A 14807-nucleotide genomic window follows, 5' to 3' on the forward strand; every position below is an offset into this window, starting at 1 on the left:
AGATGATGCAATTAATAGGCTGTTTAACGGTGAGGTGAGTGGGTGACGGTCCTGAGGAGCACAAGGATACAACTGTTTACCTTTCAGGGTTTTAGATCCTACAAAATCCGTGAAGGAAGGCCCCGGTGATCACTGTTTTTTGCTTGTCTTACACAGGCTTCCAAAGGGCACACTCCTCCTTTTTTTTTTTTTTTTTTTTTTATTACAGCATTAAATCTAAAGTCTCGTAATGGTCACATTAAAGTCTGGAATGGTTAAAAACAGAACACACTGAGTTACAAACCAGTGAAGCCTAAGACAAGCAAATGTAAGATACTGTCCTGAATTAGAAAAAGGGCATTGGGTTAAATTAAAACAAAACAAAACAAACAAACAAAAAACCGACTCAAGGAAATCTATGCAAACTATGGACTTTAGTTAATAATGAACTAATAATGGCCCGCTAATAGTAATAGATGAGCTGGCTAACGTAAGCTGCCAGCACAAGGAACGTCTGGCTCACCAATGCTTGAGAAGTACATGAGGAATCTCCATACCATCTGCTCACAGTTCTGTAAGTATAAAGCTGCTCTAAAAATGGCCCCGTAGCTAAAGGTGCTTTCTGTGCAAGCCTGGTGACCTGAATTTGACCCCTGGAATCTATGTAAAGCTGGAAGGAGAGAACAACAGACTCCCCGGAGTTGCTCTTTGACCTTTGAACCCACGTGGGGACACCCCACAGACATGCATACATCATGTGCACACACATAGTAGATAAAATAATCTTAAACTAAAAACTCACGTTTTTCAGGAAGCTGAAAGAGAGCTAACGATGTAGCTCGGTTGGCAGAATTTGCCTAATGTTCACCAGACCCAGGCTTTACCCCTCAGCACCAGGGAAGCCCGTCCGTCGGTGGCACTTATTTGCCTCTGATCTTATTACTTGGGAGGGGGAGGTAGAAGGACCAGAAAAGTTCAAGGTCATCCTAGGCTTCAAAGTGATTTTGAGGCCAGCTTGGGCTACACATGACCCTTTCTCTCCGAGAAAAGAAGCAGGTAACTAGGGTTTGTCTTTTGTTTCTTTCTTTGTGTGTTTGCGGCTGGCCCTCGCTGGATATCCTTGGCTCACTGTGAATACCAGGCTGGTCTGGAACTCAGAGGGCTTACTTGCCTCTGCCTCTTGAGTACTTGGACTATCAGTATTTACTACCACATCCAGCAATTTAAAAGATTTTATTTCACTTTATTTTCTGCTCTAAATCATATTTCTGGTCCACAAAATGTCAATATACACTAAGTATTGTTTGTCTGATTTCAGATAGTTTTTTTTAATGTTTTGAAATAATCACAAATACAGAAAAGACATTTTTTTGTTTAGTTTTTGTTTTCCAAACAAGGAGTCCTATTTCACAAATTACCTCTACACGGTTCGGTTCCTTCTTTTCACACACACTTTTTTTTTCTTACATTTTGGAGACACTGTCTTACATAGCCCAGGATAGTTTTGAACTCCTTACACAGGAGAGGATGTCCTTGAACTCCTTATTCTTTTTTGTCTCCTCTTCCCAGACACCTTCTAGCACAGAGAGCACAGACAGAAAAGTGCTTCAGCTTTTGGGCTTAATGTGTGCTGAGCCACTGTCCTCCAGGGCTCTGAGCTGCTGCTGGCTTACATCTCCTGCAGTTGCACACCGCCTCCCTCAGGTGGAAGAAGGCGACGAATGGGACCGTCTAAGGGCCAGCCAGTCGCAGGTTCTCTTAGAGGCACAAGGACCAAACGACAACATGCGATTAATTCTTGCCAATGGACTTGATGCCCAGCAGGGGGCGATCGAGCACCAACTCTTCCTTACAGCGCCTGCGCCTCATACTCCACCCTGCGCATGCGTAGCGCGGCTTTACGCTGACGGAAGTTAGAAGATGGCGGCGTCCGCAGTCTGCCGAGCGGCCTGCTCTGGGACGCAAGCGCTACTTCGCACCTGCCGCTCGGTGAGGTGGCAGCGAGACGTTGGGCTGCAGGGCTCAGGGCTTTGGCACGCAGATGAGGAGTAGGCTGTCTCAGCAGTGGCGGGTCTGAGTGGGGAGGTCGCGGGGGTCAGGGCCGTGGGAAGGTCATGGCGGAGGGCGGGGATGGGTATCTTCTCGGGCTTGGATGTGAGAGTCGAGGTCCCAGAGGCTTGGAGAGCAGTTCTTACAATGGTCACCTTCTTCCTTTAGCCGGCCCTGCTGAGGCTACCTGCCTTGCGGGGTACCGCAACCTTCGTCCAGGCCCTCCAGAGCGTGCCGGAGACACAGGTCAGCGTATTGGACAACGGGCTGCGTGTGGCCTCGGAGCAGTCCTCGCATCCTACCTGCACGGTGAGTGTTTGCCAGTCCTCCAGATGAGGCGCGCCGTGTTGTCCTAGGTTGGGATGTGACCTTGGGTTGCAGTCTTACGTGTTTTGGGTGGAGACTGGAGTACTGCCGGGTTTGTCCCTGTACCAGTCTTCAATTCTGACTTGACTTCACAGCGGCAAGTGTGTCTAGCTGGTCTTACTTTTACCTGTATGAGTGGCTTACTCAAATGTGTGTATGTTCACCATGTCTGTGCATAATGCCCACGGAGGCCCGGAAAGGACATTAGAGCCCCTGGAACTGGAGTTACAGGTGGATGTGAGCTGCCTTGTGTGTGCTGGGAATCGAACCTGGGTCCTGTGGAAGAGCAACTCCTAAACCCTACAGTATCTCACCATCCCATGTATACATACGTAAAAATTAAATTAGTTTTTTCCTCATGTTTTTTTCAAGACAGGGTTTCTCTGTGTAGTCCTGGCTGTGCTGGGACTCACTCTGTAGATCAAGCTGACCTCTTGAATTCAGAGATCCATCTACCTCTGCTCCCCAATTTCTGGGATTAAAGAAAGGCATGAGTCTTCAATGCTTACCTCAAAAGTAAAAAAACAAGGTGTAGAGTAATAAGCGACAGCACCCAGTTTCCTCTGCCCTCCATAGATATTTGTATCTATGTGTATGTGCTACACTTGAACACAGAAAATAAATGCCTCTGAAAGACTGGGAAATTAACTGGGGTGGAGCCTTTGCCTAGTGAGTATAAAGCCTTGAGCTTGATACGTAGCACTGAAGGAAGAAAAAAAATGCTTTTGAAGATTACATTGAATTGGATGATTATCCAAAAATAGTTGCAAATCTGGAGCACTGGTTTGCTCTTTGGTTAAGAGGGCTGCTGCTCTTACAGAGGACCAGATTTCTGCTTTCAGCGTCTTTATTGGGCAACTTCCAGCCACCTGTAACTCTAGCTCCAGGAGATCAGATACTTTCTTCTAGCCTTCCCCACTTCTGGCCTTCTGGGATACGTACACACAAACTCAAATATTTTATTCAAAATTGCAAATTGGGCTGGAGAATTGAGTCTGGTTTATAGCATTTGTTCTCTTTTAGAGGACCTGGCTTTGATTTCCAGCACCCACACAGTGGCTCACGGCCATCTATATCTCCAGTCCCAAGGGATCCTGTACCCTCTTCTGACGTCCACAGGCACTAGGCACACACATATACATACACACAGGCAAAACACTCATCCATATGAAATAGTGAACATAGAATTTAGAAATCTTCAAAATGGAGTCAAGAATTGAAATCTTTACTAGGTGTGTTTACTAGGTGAGAAAACTCCAAGAACCAATCCTCCCAAGACATTTAGTAGGGCTAAATTGTTTCGTTGTTTTTCAATACAGTGTTTCTCTGTGTAACCCTGCACTCTAGTGTTCTGGCAGTCTGTGTAGGTCAGGTTAGCCTCAGACTCGCAGAGATCTGCCTGTCCCTGCTTCCTGGATGTTGGGATTGTAGGCGTGTGCACCACTGCCTGTCTAGGGTTATGTTTTTGTCTGATTCTTTTTCTAGGAGCAAATAATGACTTGTGATAAAGTTGTTATAAACACAGGATATAAATTCCTTGACATGTAGAACCTACATGAATAGACTCAAAACCTACTAATGAAGCTTAGTAAATCATGCTCTATTCCACAAACTGATTATGCTTCCGTTACCGAGAAAAGATGGTGTCGTTTAAAAGTCGAAGGATACTGTGGATCGTGATCTAAGATGTTAAGAGTCAGGGGACTGTTGGGGCTAGAGAGATGGCTCAGTGGTTAAAGGCACTGGCTGTGCAATCACAAGAGCTGGAGTACACATCCCAGCACCCAGGTAACAAGCTGAGAGTCCTGCAAATGCCTGAGGCTCCAGCTTGGAAGGATATGGTGTAGCTTCTGGCCACCACATGCACATAGGCGCCCACACTTACACACAGGTGCACATACATTCACACACAGAGTAAAAGGCATGCTTATCTGAAGTTATCCTGCACACTGGCGTATAGCATCTATTCGCAAAGCATGTGGTAGACAGTTAGCTGTGAGCAGATAAGCTCAGCCATGTGGGTAAGTAGCGTGTTTCACAGCTCGTCAGGAAACTGTTCACAGTGCTCGCATGCCCGCAATCTAGTACTTGAGAGGTAGGCAGAAGGAGCAGGAGTTCATCATCAGCTATAGAATGTATTCAGGGCCAGTTTGAGCTATATGGCATCCTGTCTCAAAAAAGAAAAAAACATAAAAGAATATTAAAATTCACACTTTATAAGTAGAAGCAGGATTGGGGATTTAGCTCAGTGGTAGAGTGCTTGCCTAGCAAGCGCAAGGCCCTGGGTTCAGTCCCCAACTCCGAAAAAAAAAAAAAAAAAAAAGGAAATAGAAGCAGATGGATCTCTTAGTTCAAGATCAGTGAGAGCTACATGGTGAGATCCTGCCTCAAAAAAATGAAAGGAATATTGATTGTTACCTGGAGCATGGTGAGAGGTGTGTATGTGGAGAGATGGTTCATGGGTTAAAAACCCATACTGGGACTAGAGGGATGGCTCAGTGGTTAAGAGCACTGACTGCTCTTGCAGAGGTCCTGAGTTCAATTCCCAGCAACCATCTATAATGAGATTTCATGCCCTCTTCTGGTGTGTCTGAGAACAGCTATGGCGTACTCATATACATTAAATAAATAAATAAATCTTTAAGGAAAAATAAAGGTGAGGGTTGCTTTGAGGACCTGCCTAACAATGTGGGGAGATCCATGTGGGAGTTTCTGAGGCATCATTACAGGGTCTCACTCAGAAAGTTGCTTTCCTCTTTGTTCTCGAGACAAGGTCTCACTGTGTTACCTGCCTCTGCTAGGGTTAATAGTGTGTTCCAACGCACCCCGCTTCAGTACCTCCTTAAATGCTGAAATACAAAGCATCGAAGCCTGTAGCTCCCTTCCTGATGAAAGAATAAAACCATCAGAACAAGGCAAGGGGTTGTATAGTGATTGGTTTTTGGTTTGGTTTTGTTTTTGAGGCAGGGTCATGCTGTGTTGCACAGGCTAGCCTTGAACTCATAATCCTGCTTCTGCCTTCCAGAATGCTAGGGTTACAGATGTGGGACACCACACCTAGCTCACATATGTTTCTTAGAATGTAGAAAATAAACTATTGTCTGCAAATGATAGGCTTCGTGCATAAAAGAAAGTAGATTAACTAAAAATTATAGTTGTGGAGCCAAGTGAATAGGCACAGTTGAAGGTAAGACAGAGTGGGGGGCTGGAGAGAGGGCTCTGAGTATAAGCACTGGCTACTCTCCCAGAGGACCTGGGTTCAATTCCCAGCACCCACATGGCTGCTCACAACCATCTGTAACTCCTCTCCCAGGGGGTCTGATACCTGCACAGAGACGTATATGCAGTCAAAACACCAATATACATTAAAATAGTTTTAAAAGAAAATAAGGCAGGGGGGATTTTTGTGAGTTCAAAAATCAGGCCAGATGCTTCAAAGATAAGCACCAGAGATGTTTTTGGATGTTTCTGATAGCCATGAGGTAATAAGGCAGGTAAAAGAGGTGAGGCGTATGGTTAATCACTTGGTTCCTTCCCTGTGCTGTGGCCCTCTTGTCTTTCTGATCGTAGGGGTCTTAATGGAGCAGCTCTCCCCCACATTACACCATGAGGCTTACGTGAAGCCTGTGTGGAGTTCCTCAGGTGCTTTGTGACTAGGAGCTGGACTGATGGCTGGTTCCTTTTGTTGGTGTTCTCTTGTCCAGGTGGGAGTGTGGATTGACGTTGGCAGTCGCTATGAGACTGAGAAGAACAATGGAGCAGGCTACTTTTTGGAACATCTGGCTTTCAAGGTAAGTCTTGTGAAGTCTGTTTTCCCTCAGATTAGGACTACCTATCTCAAAGGCCAAAGATCTAAAAATTAGTCTCCTGATTATGGGTATTTTGGGCCATAGTCTGTATCTACCCTTCTGGAAGGAGCCAAATGTTTTTGTGAGTGCGTGCTTATCTGATGAGCCCTGTGTAAGGTCAGTCTATCACTGCAGGGAAATACAGTGGCCAGAATTTAGAACAGCCAGTCACATCACATCCATGGTGAAGGATAGAAAGACTGGATGCAAGGAAAATGCCTGTCCGCCCGCCTGCCTGCTGCTTATGCTCAGCTATCTCTCTTTGGTCTTAGATCATTTAGAGTCTGCTCCCTAGAGAACGGTGATTCCCACAGACTAGCCTGATTTAAATAATCCCTCAGTAAGACTCTGCAGTAATTCCAGATTGTGTCAAGTTGATGGCTAAAACTAAGCATCACACTAGGCTTGTCATGCGCCTGTGTACATGGCAGATTTAGTAAACTTGCACATGTACATGTATGCGTTATAACAAACTTGCAGGCATGGTCATGCTTCCTTGCTTGTAAAATGTCACACTATGTAGATTACCTACATCCCTTAGTTAGAAGGTAGAACCCATGTTTGTTTTTTTGTTTTTTGGTAAGTGACAAAATGTTGAGGCAATGTGATGTGGAGGGATGTGGAGGCAGAATCAACAACGCACCCAAGTGTGTTGTGTGCAGGCATAGTGTGTGCCGTGAGGCAGTACCGTGAGAGAGTCTGATGTGACACAGGTGTGAAGATTATCTGACCATGACTGTTAGAGAACATGGAATACTGGAAAGTTAGGAGACCTGTTGGGTGAGCTCTGGTTACTAGGCAACACTGACTGCAGCCATGCTGTTTCTCCTGTCACTGATTGTCTCCATCCAGTGGTCCATGATGCTGTGTGCTCAGCTGAGGGCCTGTTTAATGTAATGAGGGAGGTATGTGCTGGGTTTCAGAGGAGCGCATTGAAGGCGGGCTCCTGTATGCCGTGACTCCTGGTTGTACACCATGTACAGCTATTGGATCTCCTGGAACTGCGGTTATAGGTGATTGTGAGCCACTATGTGGGTGCTGGGAATGGAACCTGGTCCGAGTGCTCTTAGCCACTCAGCCGTCTCTTTAGCTCCTGATTGGTCCTCTTGCTGTCTGATTCCAGGGAACAAAGAACCGTCCTGGCAATGCCTTAGAGAAGGAGGTAGAGAGTATTGGCGCCCATCTTAATGCCTACAGCACTCGGGAGCACACTGCTTACCTCATCAAGGCACTGTCCAAGGACCTGCCAAAAGGTAACGCCTGACAGGAGGTGTGGGCTCAGGGCAATCTCCAGGGATGCACAAGTCAGGCTCCCAAAAGCTCACCTGTGGAGCTGTGGCCTTGTTGCAAGTGTACAACAGAGGGAGGTGCCAGGCTTAGAGATTTACAGTGAAATTATCTCTGCTAAGCACCTAAATATGTCAGGTTTTTAAACTGTTTAAATTGTGTGTGGTGTGTGCATTGGTGTGTGTTTGGTCACAGGATGACTTGCAGAAATCAGTTCGTTCTTTCTGCCATGTGGATTCTGGCACTCAGACTCAGGTCGTCAGACTTGGGAGCAAATGCCCTTTCTCACTGAGTCAGCCCTTAAGTTTTGAGACAACAGCCCATTATGTGGCCCAAGGTGGCTTTGAGCTAACTGTACCCCTGGCTGTTCTTGAGCTCTTAGTAATCCTCCTGCTTTGGCTTCCCGAAGGCTGGGGTTAGGGGCGTGCGCCACTACGCTTGGTTAACTGGTTAACACGTTCCTCTGTGTCCAGTTGTGGAGCTCCTGGCAGATATTGTGCAGAACATTAGTCTGGAAGACTCGCAGATTGAGAAGGAGCGAGATGTGATCCTGCGGGAGATGCAGGAAAACGATGCCTCTATGCAGAATGTAGTCTTCGATTACCTGCATGCAACAGCATTCCAGGGCACACCTCTAGCCCAGGCTGTGGAGGGGCCCAGTGAGAACGTCAGGTGAGAGCTGGTTGAGATTGTGAAATAATGCGTGTCCTCATCAGCCACATGCCCTTTAGGTTGTCTAACTGCCCGTGTTGTTGATTTCCTAATTTATACAAATTTTGAATTGCCATCTGGTCCTGTGACCCTGTTAGCTCTGGGGTTTTCACTTGAATCTTGGGCTCTGTTTAGGACATCTTTCCATGCATGTCCTGACACTCTGGGGGAAGGACCATCTAGCTGTCCCTCTGGTGGGGAGTGTGCCAAGAGGTGTGCAGCAGCAGAAATCAGACGCCCCTTCAGGGCCCAGCATCAGCCCATACCCTCCTTGGCTCTCTGGCTGTGAGAAGGGACTGAGGGGTGAGCTAAAGCCTGCTCTTTAGAGAAGCCTCTTCTCAGCGGTGTTTCGTGTGACTCAGCTGCGTGTCTTGCAGGAGGCTGTCGCGCACAGACTTGACTGACTACCTCAGCAGGCACTACAAAGCTCCCCGAATGGTGCTGGCTGCCGCTGGAGGTGAGTGATGGATTTGCTGAAGCCCTGGTCAGGTGAACCTAAACTTGATTAGCAATGTGTAGATCTTCTGGTTCTGAACATAGAGGACTCCGGGGAACTCTGTTCTTGTCCTGTCATGAAGGTATGTGACTCTTCTTGTTTGCTTGGAGATGGGATCCCATTCTGCTGGCATCTGGTGTCCACTGGAACTGGGCATACAGTGTGCCCCTTCTCTAGTACATGCCTCAGTTTGGCTCTCAGCTCCCGCCTAGGCCACAAACCTCTCTTAGCCTCACTTAGTCCTAGAATGCATTTGAGGGCCAGTGGAAGACACGTGAGTCTGTGCTGATAGCCTTGCTGTTGGGTGCCGCTGGCTCTGTGATAATGAACATTTGATGGTGAGTGGTGCCACCTTAACAGGGAAGCACAGAATTATAGCAGAGGTTTTGATGGGAGCTTAGAATTAGAGATGGGTGGGTGGGGAGCACATGTCATTCAAACAGATTTCTGAAGGGTGGAGGTTATCAGTTTAGTGGGGGACTTGAGCCAAGGGGAAATGATTATGCTAAAGCTTGCTCTGCTGCTGCTGGTTAGGGTCAGGTAAGGCAGACTAACTAGGGAAGCATGTGTGCGTGTGTGTGCGTGTGTGTGTACACACGTGCGTGCAAATCTACCATGTGGACCTCAGGAATCAAATTCAGTCATTAGACTTGGCAACAGGTGCCTTTACCTGTTGAGTTACAGGTTGGCCCAGAGATTTAATTTATGTGACTGTGTGTGTCTGTATATATGCCACAAGCATGTGGGTGCTCATGGAGGCCAGAAGATGATGTTCGATCCCCTGGAGTGAGTTACATGAAGCTGTGCCCTACCTGACATTGGTGCCAGGAACTGAACACAGGTCCTCTGAAGAGCAGAACTGAAGATCCTTAACTGCTGAGCCTTGTCTCTAGCCCCACCTTTATGATGCTTAGATTGTACCTAAGGCAAGAGCTCTAACCACTTAAATATCCTCCCATTTTTTAACATAATTTTTTTTTTTTTTCCGGAGCTGAGGACCGAACCCAGAGCCTTGCGCTTGCTAGGCAAGCGCTCTACCACTGAGCTAAATCCCCAACCCCCAACATAATTTTTAAAAGTTTTATCTATGTGTATGCATGTCTTGCCTGCCTGGATGTTTGAATATCACATGGGCATGTGTGGTGTTTGGAACCAATCCCTGGTGTGCAAGAACAAGTACTCTTTTTTTTTTTTTAATGTTTATTTATTGTATATATTTATTGTATGTGAGTACACTATCCCTGTCTTCAGACACACTAGAAGAGGGCATCGGATCTCATTACAGATGGTTGTGAGCCACCATGTGGTTGCTGGGAATTGAACTCAGGACCTCTGGAAGAGCAGTCAGTGCTCTTTTTTTTTTTTTTTTTTTTTTTTTTTTTTTTTGGTTCTTTTTTTTTTCGGAGCTGGGGACCGAACCCAGGGCCTTGCGCTTCCTAGGTAAGCGCTCTACCACTGAGCTAAATCCCCAACCCCGCAGTCAGTGCTCTTAACCTCTGAGCCATCTCTCCAGATTCCCCACCCTTCAAGTCTGTTTTTAGGTTCCATGTACCTAAGGCCACGGGCTGTTTTGCCCTGAGGTGCCTGTCTTACCTTTGAGATACTCTGTCTGTGGATCCTCTTGTCTCTCACCCTGCTGTGAGGCCGTGTTCCTGCTCCTGTCTGATTTCCTACCTGTACCTGGACTGGTGACCACTAACACCCTCTGTTCCCTCAGGGGTGAAGCACCAGCAGCTGCTAGACCTTGCCCAGGATCACTTCAGCAGTGTCTCCCAGGTGTATGAAGAAGACGCCGTACCTAGTATAACTCCATGTCGCTTCACTGGCAGTGAGGTGTGTTGTCTGGCAGCAGGGTTGGTTCTCTGAACTGGGGACCTCTGGGAGGGCCCTTAAGTACATGGTTGTCTTTGCAGTGTCAGAGTCCTTAGGACATTGGCAAGGGGTCCAGCATCTCGCATCCTTTCTGTTTTCCCAGGAGGTATGGTTGCGTCTCAACCTTGACATGTGTTGTTTCAGATCCGACATCGGGATGATGCCCTGCCCTTGGCCCATGTGGCCATTGCAGTAGAGGGACCTGGCTGGGCTAACCCAGACAACGTGGCTCTCCAAGTGGCCAATGCCATCATAGGCCACTATGACTGCACTTACGGTGGTGGAGTGGTAAGTACCAGGAACAGCAATCAGGCTTTGTCCTCAGCAGAGGGTGCTGGATTGTGGTCTATGAGTTATGGAGCTTAGGGTATGTGCCACAGATATGAGGGGTGCTTCTGATCCTTGCCTCTGGCAGCACCTGTCCAGCCCGCTGGCTTCCGTTGCTGTAGCTAACAAGCTTTGCCAGAGTTTCCAGACCTTCAACATCTCCTACTCTGAGACCGGGTTGCTGGGCGCACACTTTGTCTGTGATGCCATGAGCATCGATGACATGATCTTCTTCCTGCAAGGCCAGTGGTGAGTCTCAGCTCAGTACTGCATCCTGAGAGAGGGGTGATTGGCTGGGACACTGGGAGTCTCCCAACATGAGCATCATTCAAGTCCCCACACCCTTCCCCTTGCTTTAGGATGCGCCTGTGCACCAGCGCTACAGAGAGTGAGGTGACTCGGGGCAAAAACATCCTTAGGAATGCCTTGATATCTCATTTGGATGGTAAGTCCTGCATCCACTAGAGAGGGATTCTGTATATCCCAGTAGTGACCACTGTGACTCAAGCTATAGCGTGGCCATGTTTAGAAAGGAGGACCTTGGCATGTGTGGTGTTCCACACTTGTAATTCCAGGATTTGGAAGATGAGGCTACCCTTAGCTACAGAGTGAGTTCAGGGCTGGATGATAGTGTAGGAGACCTTATCTTAAGAAGAAGCTGGGGGGGCTGGAGAGATGGCTCAGCGGTTAAGAGCGTCCGACCGCTCTTCCAGAGGTCATGAGTTCAATTCCCAGCAACCACATGGTGGCTCACAACCATCTGTAAAGAGATCTGATGCCCTCTTCTGGTGTATCTGAAGACAGCTACAGTGTACTTATATATAATAAATAAATAAATCTTTAAAAAAAAAAAAAAAGGGCTGGGGATTTAGCTCAGCGGTAGAGCGCTTACCTAGGAAGCGCAAGGCCCTGGGTTCGGTCCCCAGCTCCGAAAAAAAGAACCAAAAAAAAAAAAAAAAAAAAAAAAAGAAGAAGCTGGGGGCTGGAGGGATGGCTCAGTGGTTAAGAGCACTGGCCGCTCTTTCACAGGTCCTGAGTTCAATTCCCAGCAGCCACATGGTGGCTCACAACCATCTATAATGAGATCTGATACCCTCTTCTGGTGTGTCTGAAGACAGCTACTACAGTGTGCTCATGTACACAAAATAAATCTTTAAAAAATAGAAGAAGAGGGGCTGGGGATTTAGCTCAGTGGTAGAGCGCTTACCTAGGAAGCGCAAGGCCCTGGGTTCGGTCCCCAGCTCCGAAAAAAAGAACCAAAAAAAAAAAAAAAAAAAAATAGAAGAAGAAGAAGCTGGGCAGTTCCAGCACTCTGGAGTCAGAGGCAGGAAGATCTTTGTATGTTAGAGAGGCTAGCTTGGCCTGCTTACCAAATTCCTGGCTAGTTAAGGCTACATAGCAAGACCTTGCCTCAAAAGAAAACGAGGAGAAAGAGAGAGGGAGGGACAAAAGATTTTAAGGCCACAGATACCCTGCCACCTCAGATGTGGATGTTTGGAGCTTCAGGTGCAAGTGGAGGTAGCCACACTATTGTTGTTACTACAGGTTGTTATGGAAACAAGGGTTGTGCTCAGGGGTCAGAGCATGGTTCTAGAGGTCTTTGTGGGTCCAAGATTGGACTGAGCAGATCTATAAGCTTTTCCACTTCCCTTGAAGGCACCACCCCTGTGTGTGAAGACATTGGTCGCAGCCTCCTGACTTATGGCCGCCGCATCCCTCTGGCTGAGTGGGAGAGCCGGATTGAGGTAATTGGAGCCCTGGAAGAGGGTCTAGAGCCGTAGGCTGGTGGGCCTTTGCAGAATTAGAGTTGGGGTCTGATACAGCACAAATTGCTCGCATAAGCATCTGTTATCCAAGGCAGCTGCCATTTGCAGGTGGGGGTAATTAGAGAGACACTGATGACTGTGGACATAGGCAGGGAGGAAAGGAACAGCTCCCAAGAACAAGCAGATGTGGGTTGACTTAAGGAGGTACTGGCTCAGGGGGTGCCTAGTACCTGTCATTCGTGTTCTCTCTGCCTCCCCCCACAGGAGGTGGATGCCCAGATGGTTCGAGAGGTTTGCTCCAAGTACTTTTATGACCAATGTCCAGCAGTGGCTGGATATGGTAAGTAATCTAGAAGGTCCGTCCTCTGTCATTTTCCTCAGGCCCCCACCCCTTCTGCTGCCCCATGCACAGCTTACACTTCAAGAAGGAAGTTGGGGCTCTCTCCAGTAACCTGGCTGCCAGAGAGTTCTTTTTCAGAAAACCTGCCCAAACAGTTCCCAACTCCCTGCCAAGCTACTTCCATTAATACCCCACCCATCCCCAGCCCACCAGGTAGCAGGTACCCTGCATGTGGGGTGGGGCTGCCAGCGCCAGAGCATGAAAGGACAGGCCCTGAACCCTGGGGAATGTGTTCCTCCTCCTTTCACTCAAAGCCTGTCTTGTGCTGCTCTGGGCAGCCACTCTGAGCTGGGTGGCACGGGGCCAGGTGTCCCTGTACAGGCTGGGCCCTCCACCCTGATCCCCGCCTTATCCCCGCAGGCCCCATCGAACAGCTCTCAGACTACAACCGGATTCGCAGTGGCATGTTCTGGCTGCGCTTCTAGGCAGGAAGTCTGCGCAGGCAGGCAGCAGGGCGGGGCCGGGGACTCGGGGTCCCTGCCACAGACGCCACTCCTGCTGCTCAGCTGTGTGCAGCCAGTTACCACCAATAAAGTCCTATTGAGAACTGTGTTGTCCTTCTTTAGCATTGGCATGGAATCCTTTGGGAGCAAAGGCATCCCTCACTTGCTGCACCCTCTGAATCCTTCAGCCTTCCCATAGTCTCGTGTCCTCAGCCAGGGGCAAGTGTGGAGGCTGCAGCAGAGACCGGAAGCCTTTGATGCTTGCAGGGAGTTTGCCCAGATGTTTCCACTCAGCTGCATGGGGGACATTTCTCATCCAGCTTGTCCCAGGGATGGGATGTGGGAGTCATGGAAACTACAGGCCCAGCCTGTACCCTGTTGAGGTCCCAGTGTGGAAATTAGGAGCTTATGTGGGAAAATCCTCACTGAAGACTTCCGAGCCACCCTCTGGTGGCCTCTATTCTGCTGGGATGGACCGGGAGGGGCCACTAGTGTCCCAGAGGAAGCTGCTTCTCCGTGTTTACTGTGGGTTATAGAGAGGATAGCCTGGAGCACAATGTTCTGATTTTGTTTCCAACTGCTGTCTGGACAGGCAAGGCAAGAATCCTTTGCCTCTATTTGCCGCTGACTCAGGCTCCAAGAATAGCCCTGAGCTCAGTGGGGCCCAAGCCCACTCCCTCCTCTAGGTCTGTCCCAGGCAAGTCCTGAGCTGTTGTCCTAGAGAACCCTTCCCCATCTTCTAGAAGCAGCCAGGCCCTAGCCATCTCCTGATGGAGTTCTCCGTTGCATTATCCCTCAGCTACTCCTTCCAGAGCTCTGATCTGGGAGGAATGTGGGCTGGTAGGCCTCACTCTGGGCTCCCCAGGCTTCTATGAGATCCCTGAGGAGGCCGGTGGCAAGGTGGGCGCAAAGGTCTGAGCCTCTTGAGCCTTCTGGCTGCTAAGTGTGAGTGGAATCTAGTTGAATGTTCAAAGAGGGGCTCTTGGTTAAGTCTCCCAGCACCAAACAAGCCTTGACTCTCGTCACTTGTCAAGGGCAAGTCATCCTACTGTTTGACCATCTGGACTGCTAGGTAGCACAACTCAGATGGACCCAACCCTGGCTTTGTGTGGAGATGGACCAACCATGTCTGGGAATGAGTGCCCAATCCAATGCGCTGGAGTGAGATTTGATTTCCAAGCTAATGTCTGACCCCAAAGGCTACAAACACAAATGCGCTAGACAGAGCAGGGGCTGCTGGGAGTTTCTGGGTTCCTTGCATTC

At 48.4% G+C, this 14807-nt stretch overlaps 1 protein-coding gene across 1 annotated transcript; it reads left to right on the forward strand.

Annotated features, from left to right (window-relative positions):
- The first annotated feature begins 1897 nt into the window (after positions 1–1897).
- Positions 1898–13648, forward strand: Uqcrc1 (ubiquinol-cytochrome c reductase core protein 1). Its single transcript, NM_001004250.2, is given in 13 exon segments — positions 1898–1968; positions 2197–2337; positions 6099–6185; positions 7366–7495; positions 8003–8201; positions 8618–8697; positions 10454–10569; positions 10753–10896; positions 11024–11184; positions 11295–11380; positions 12592–12680; positions 12966–13041; positions 13462–13648. Coding segments are annotated over 13 exon segments (1443 nt in total). The 5' UTR covers positions 1898–1899; the 3' UTR covers positions 13527–13648.
- The last annotated feature ends 1159 nt before the right edge of the window (positions 13649–14807 follow it).

Source organism: Rattus norvegicus, chromosome 8, assembly GCF_021556685.1.
Source record: "Rattus norvegicus strain SHRSP/BbbUtx chromosome 8, alternate assembly SHRSP_T2T, whole genome shotgun sequence".
In the NCBI taxonomy this organism is placed as follows: Eukaryota; Metazoa; Chordata; class Mammalia; order Rodentia; family Muridae; genus Rattus; species Rattus norvegicus.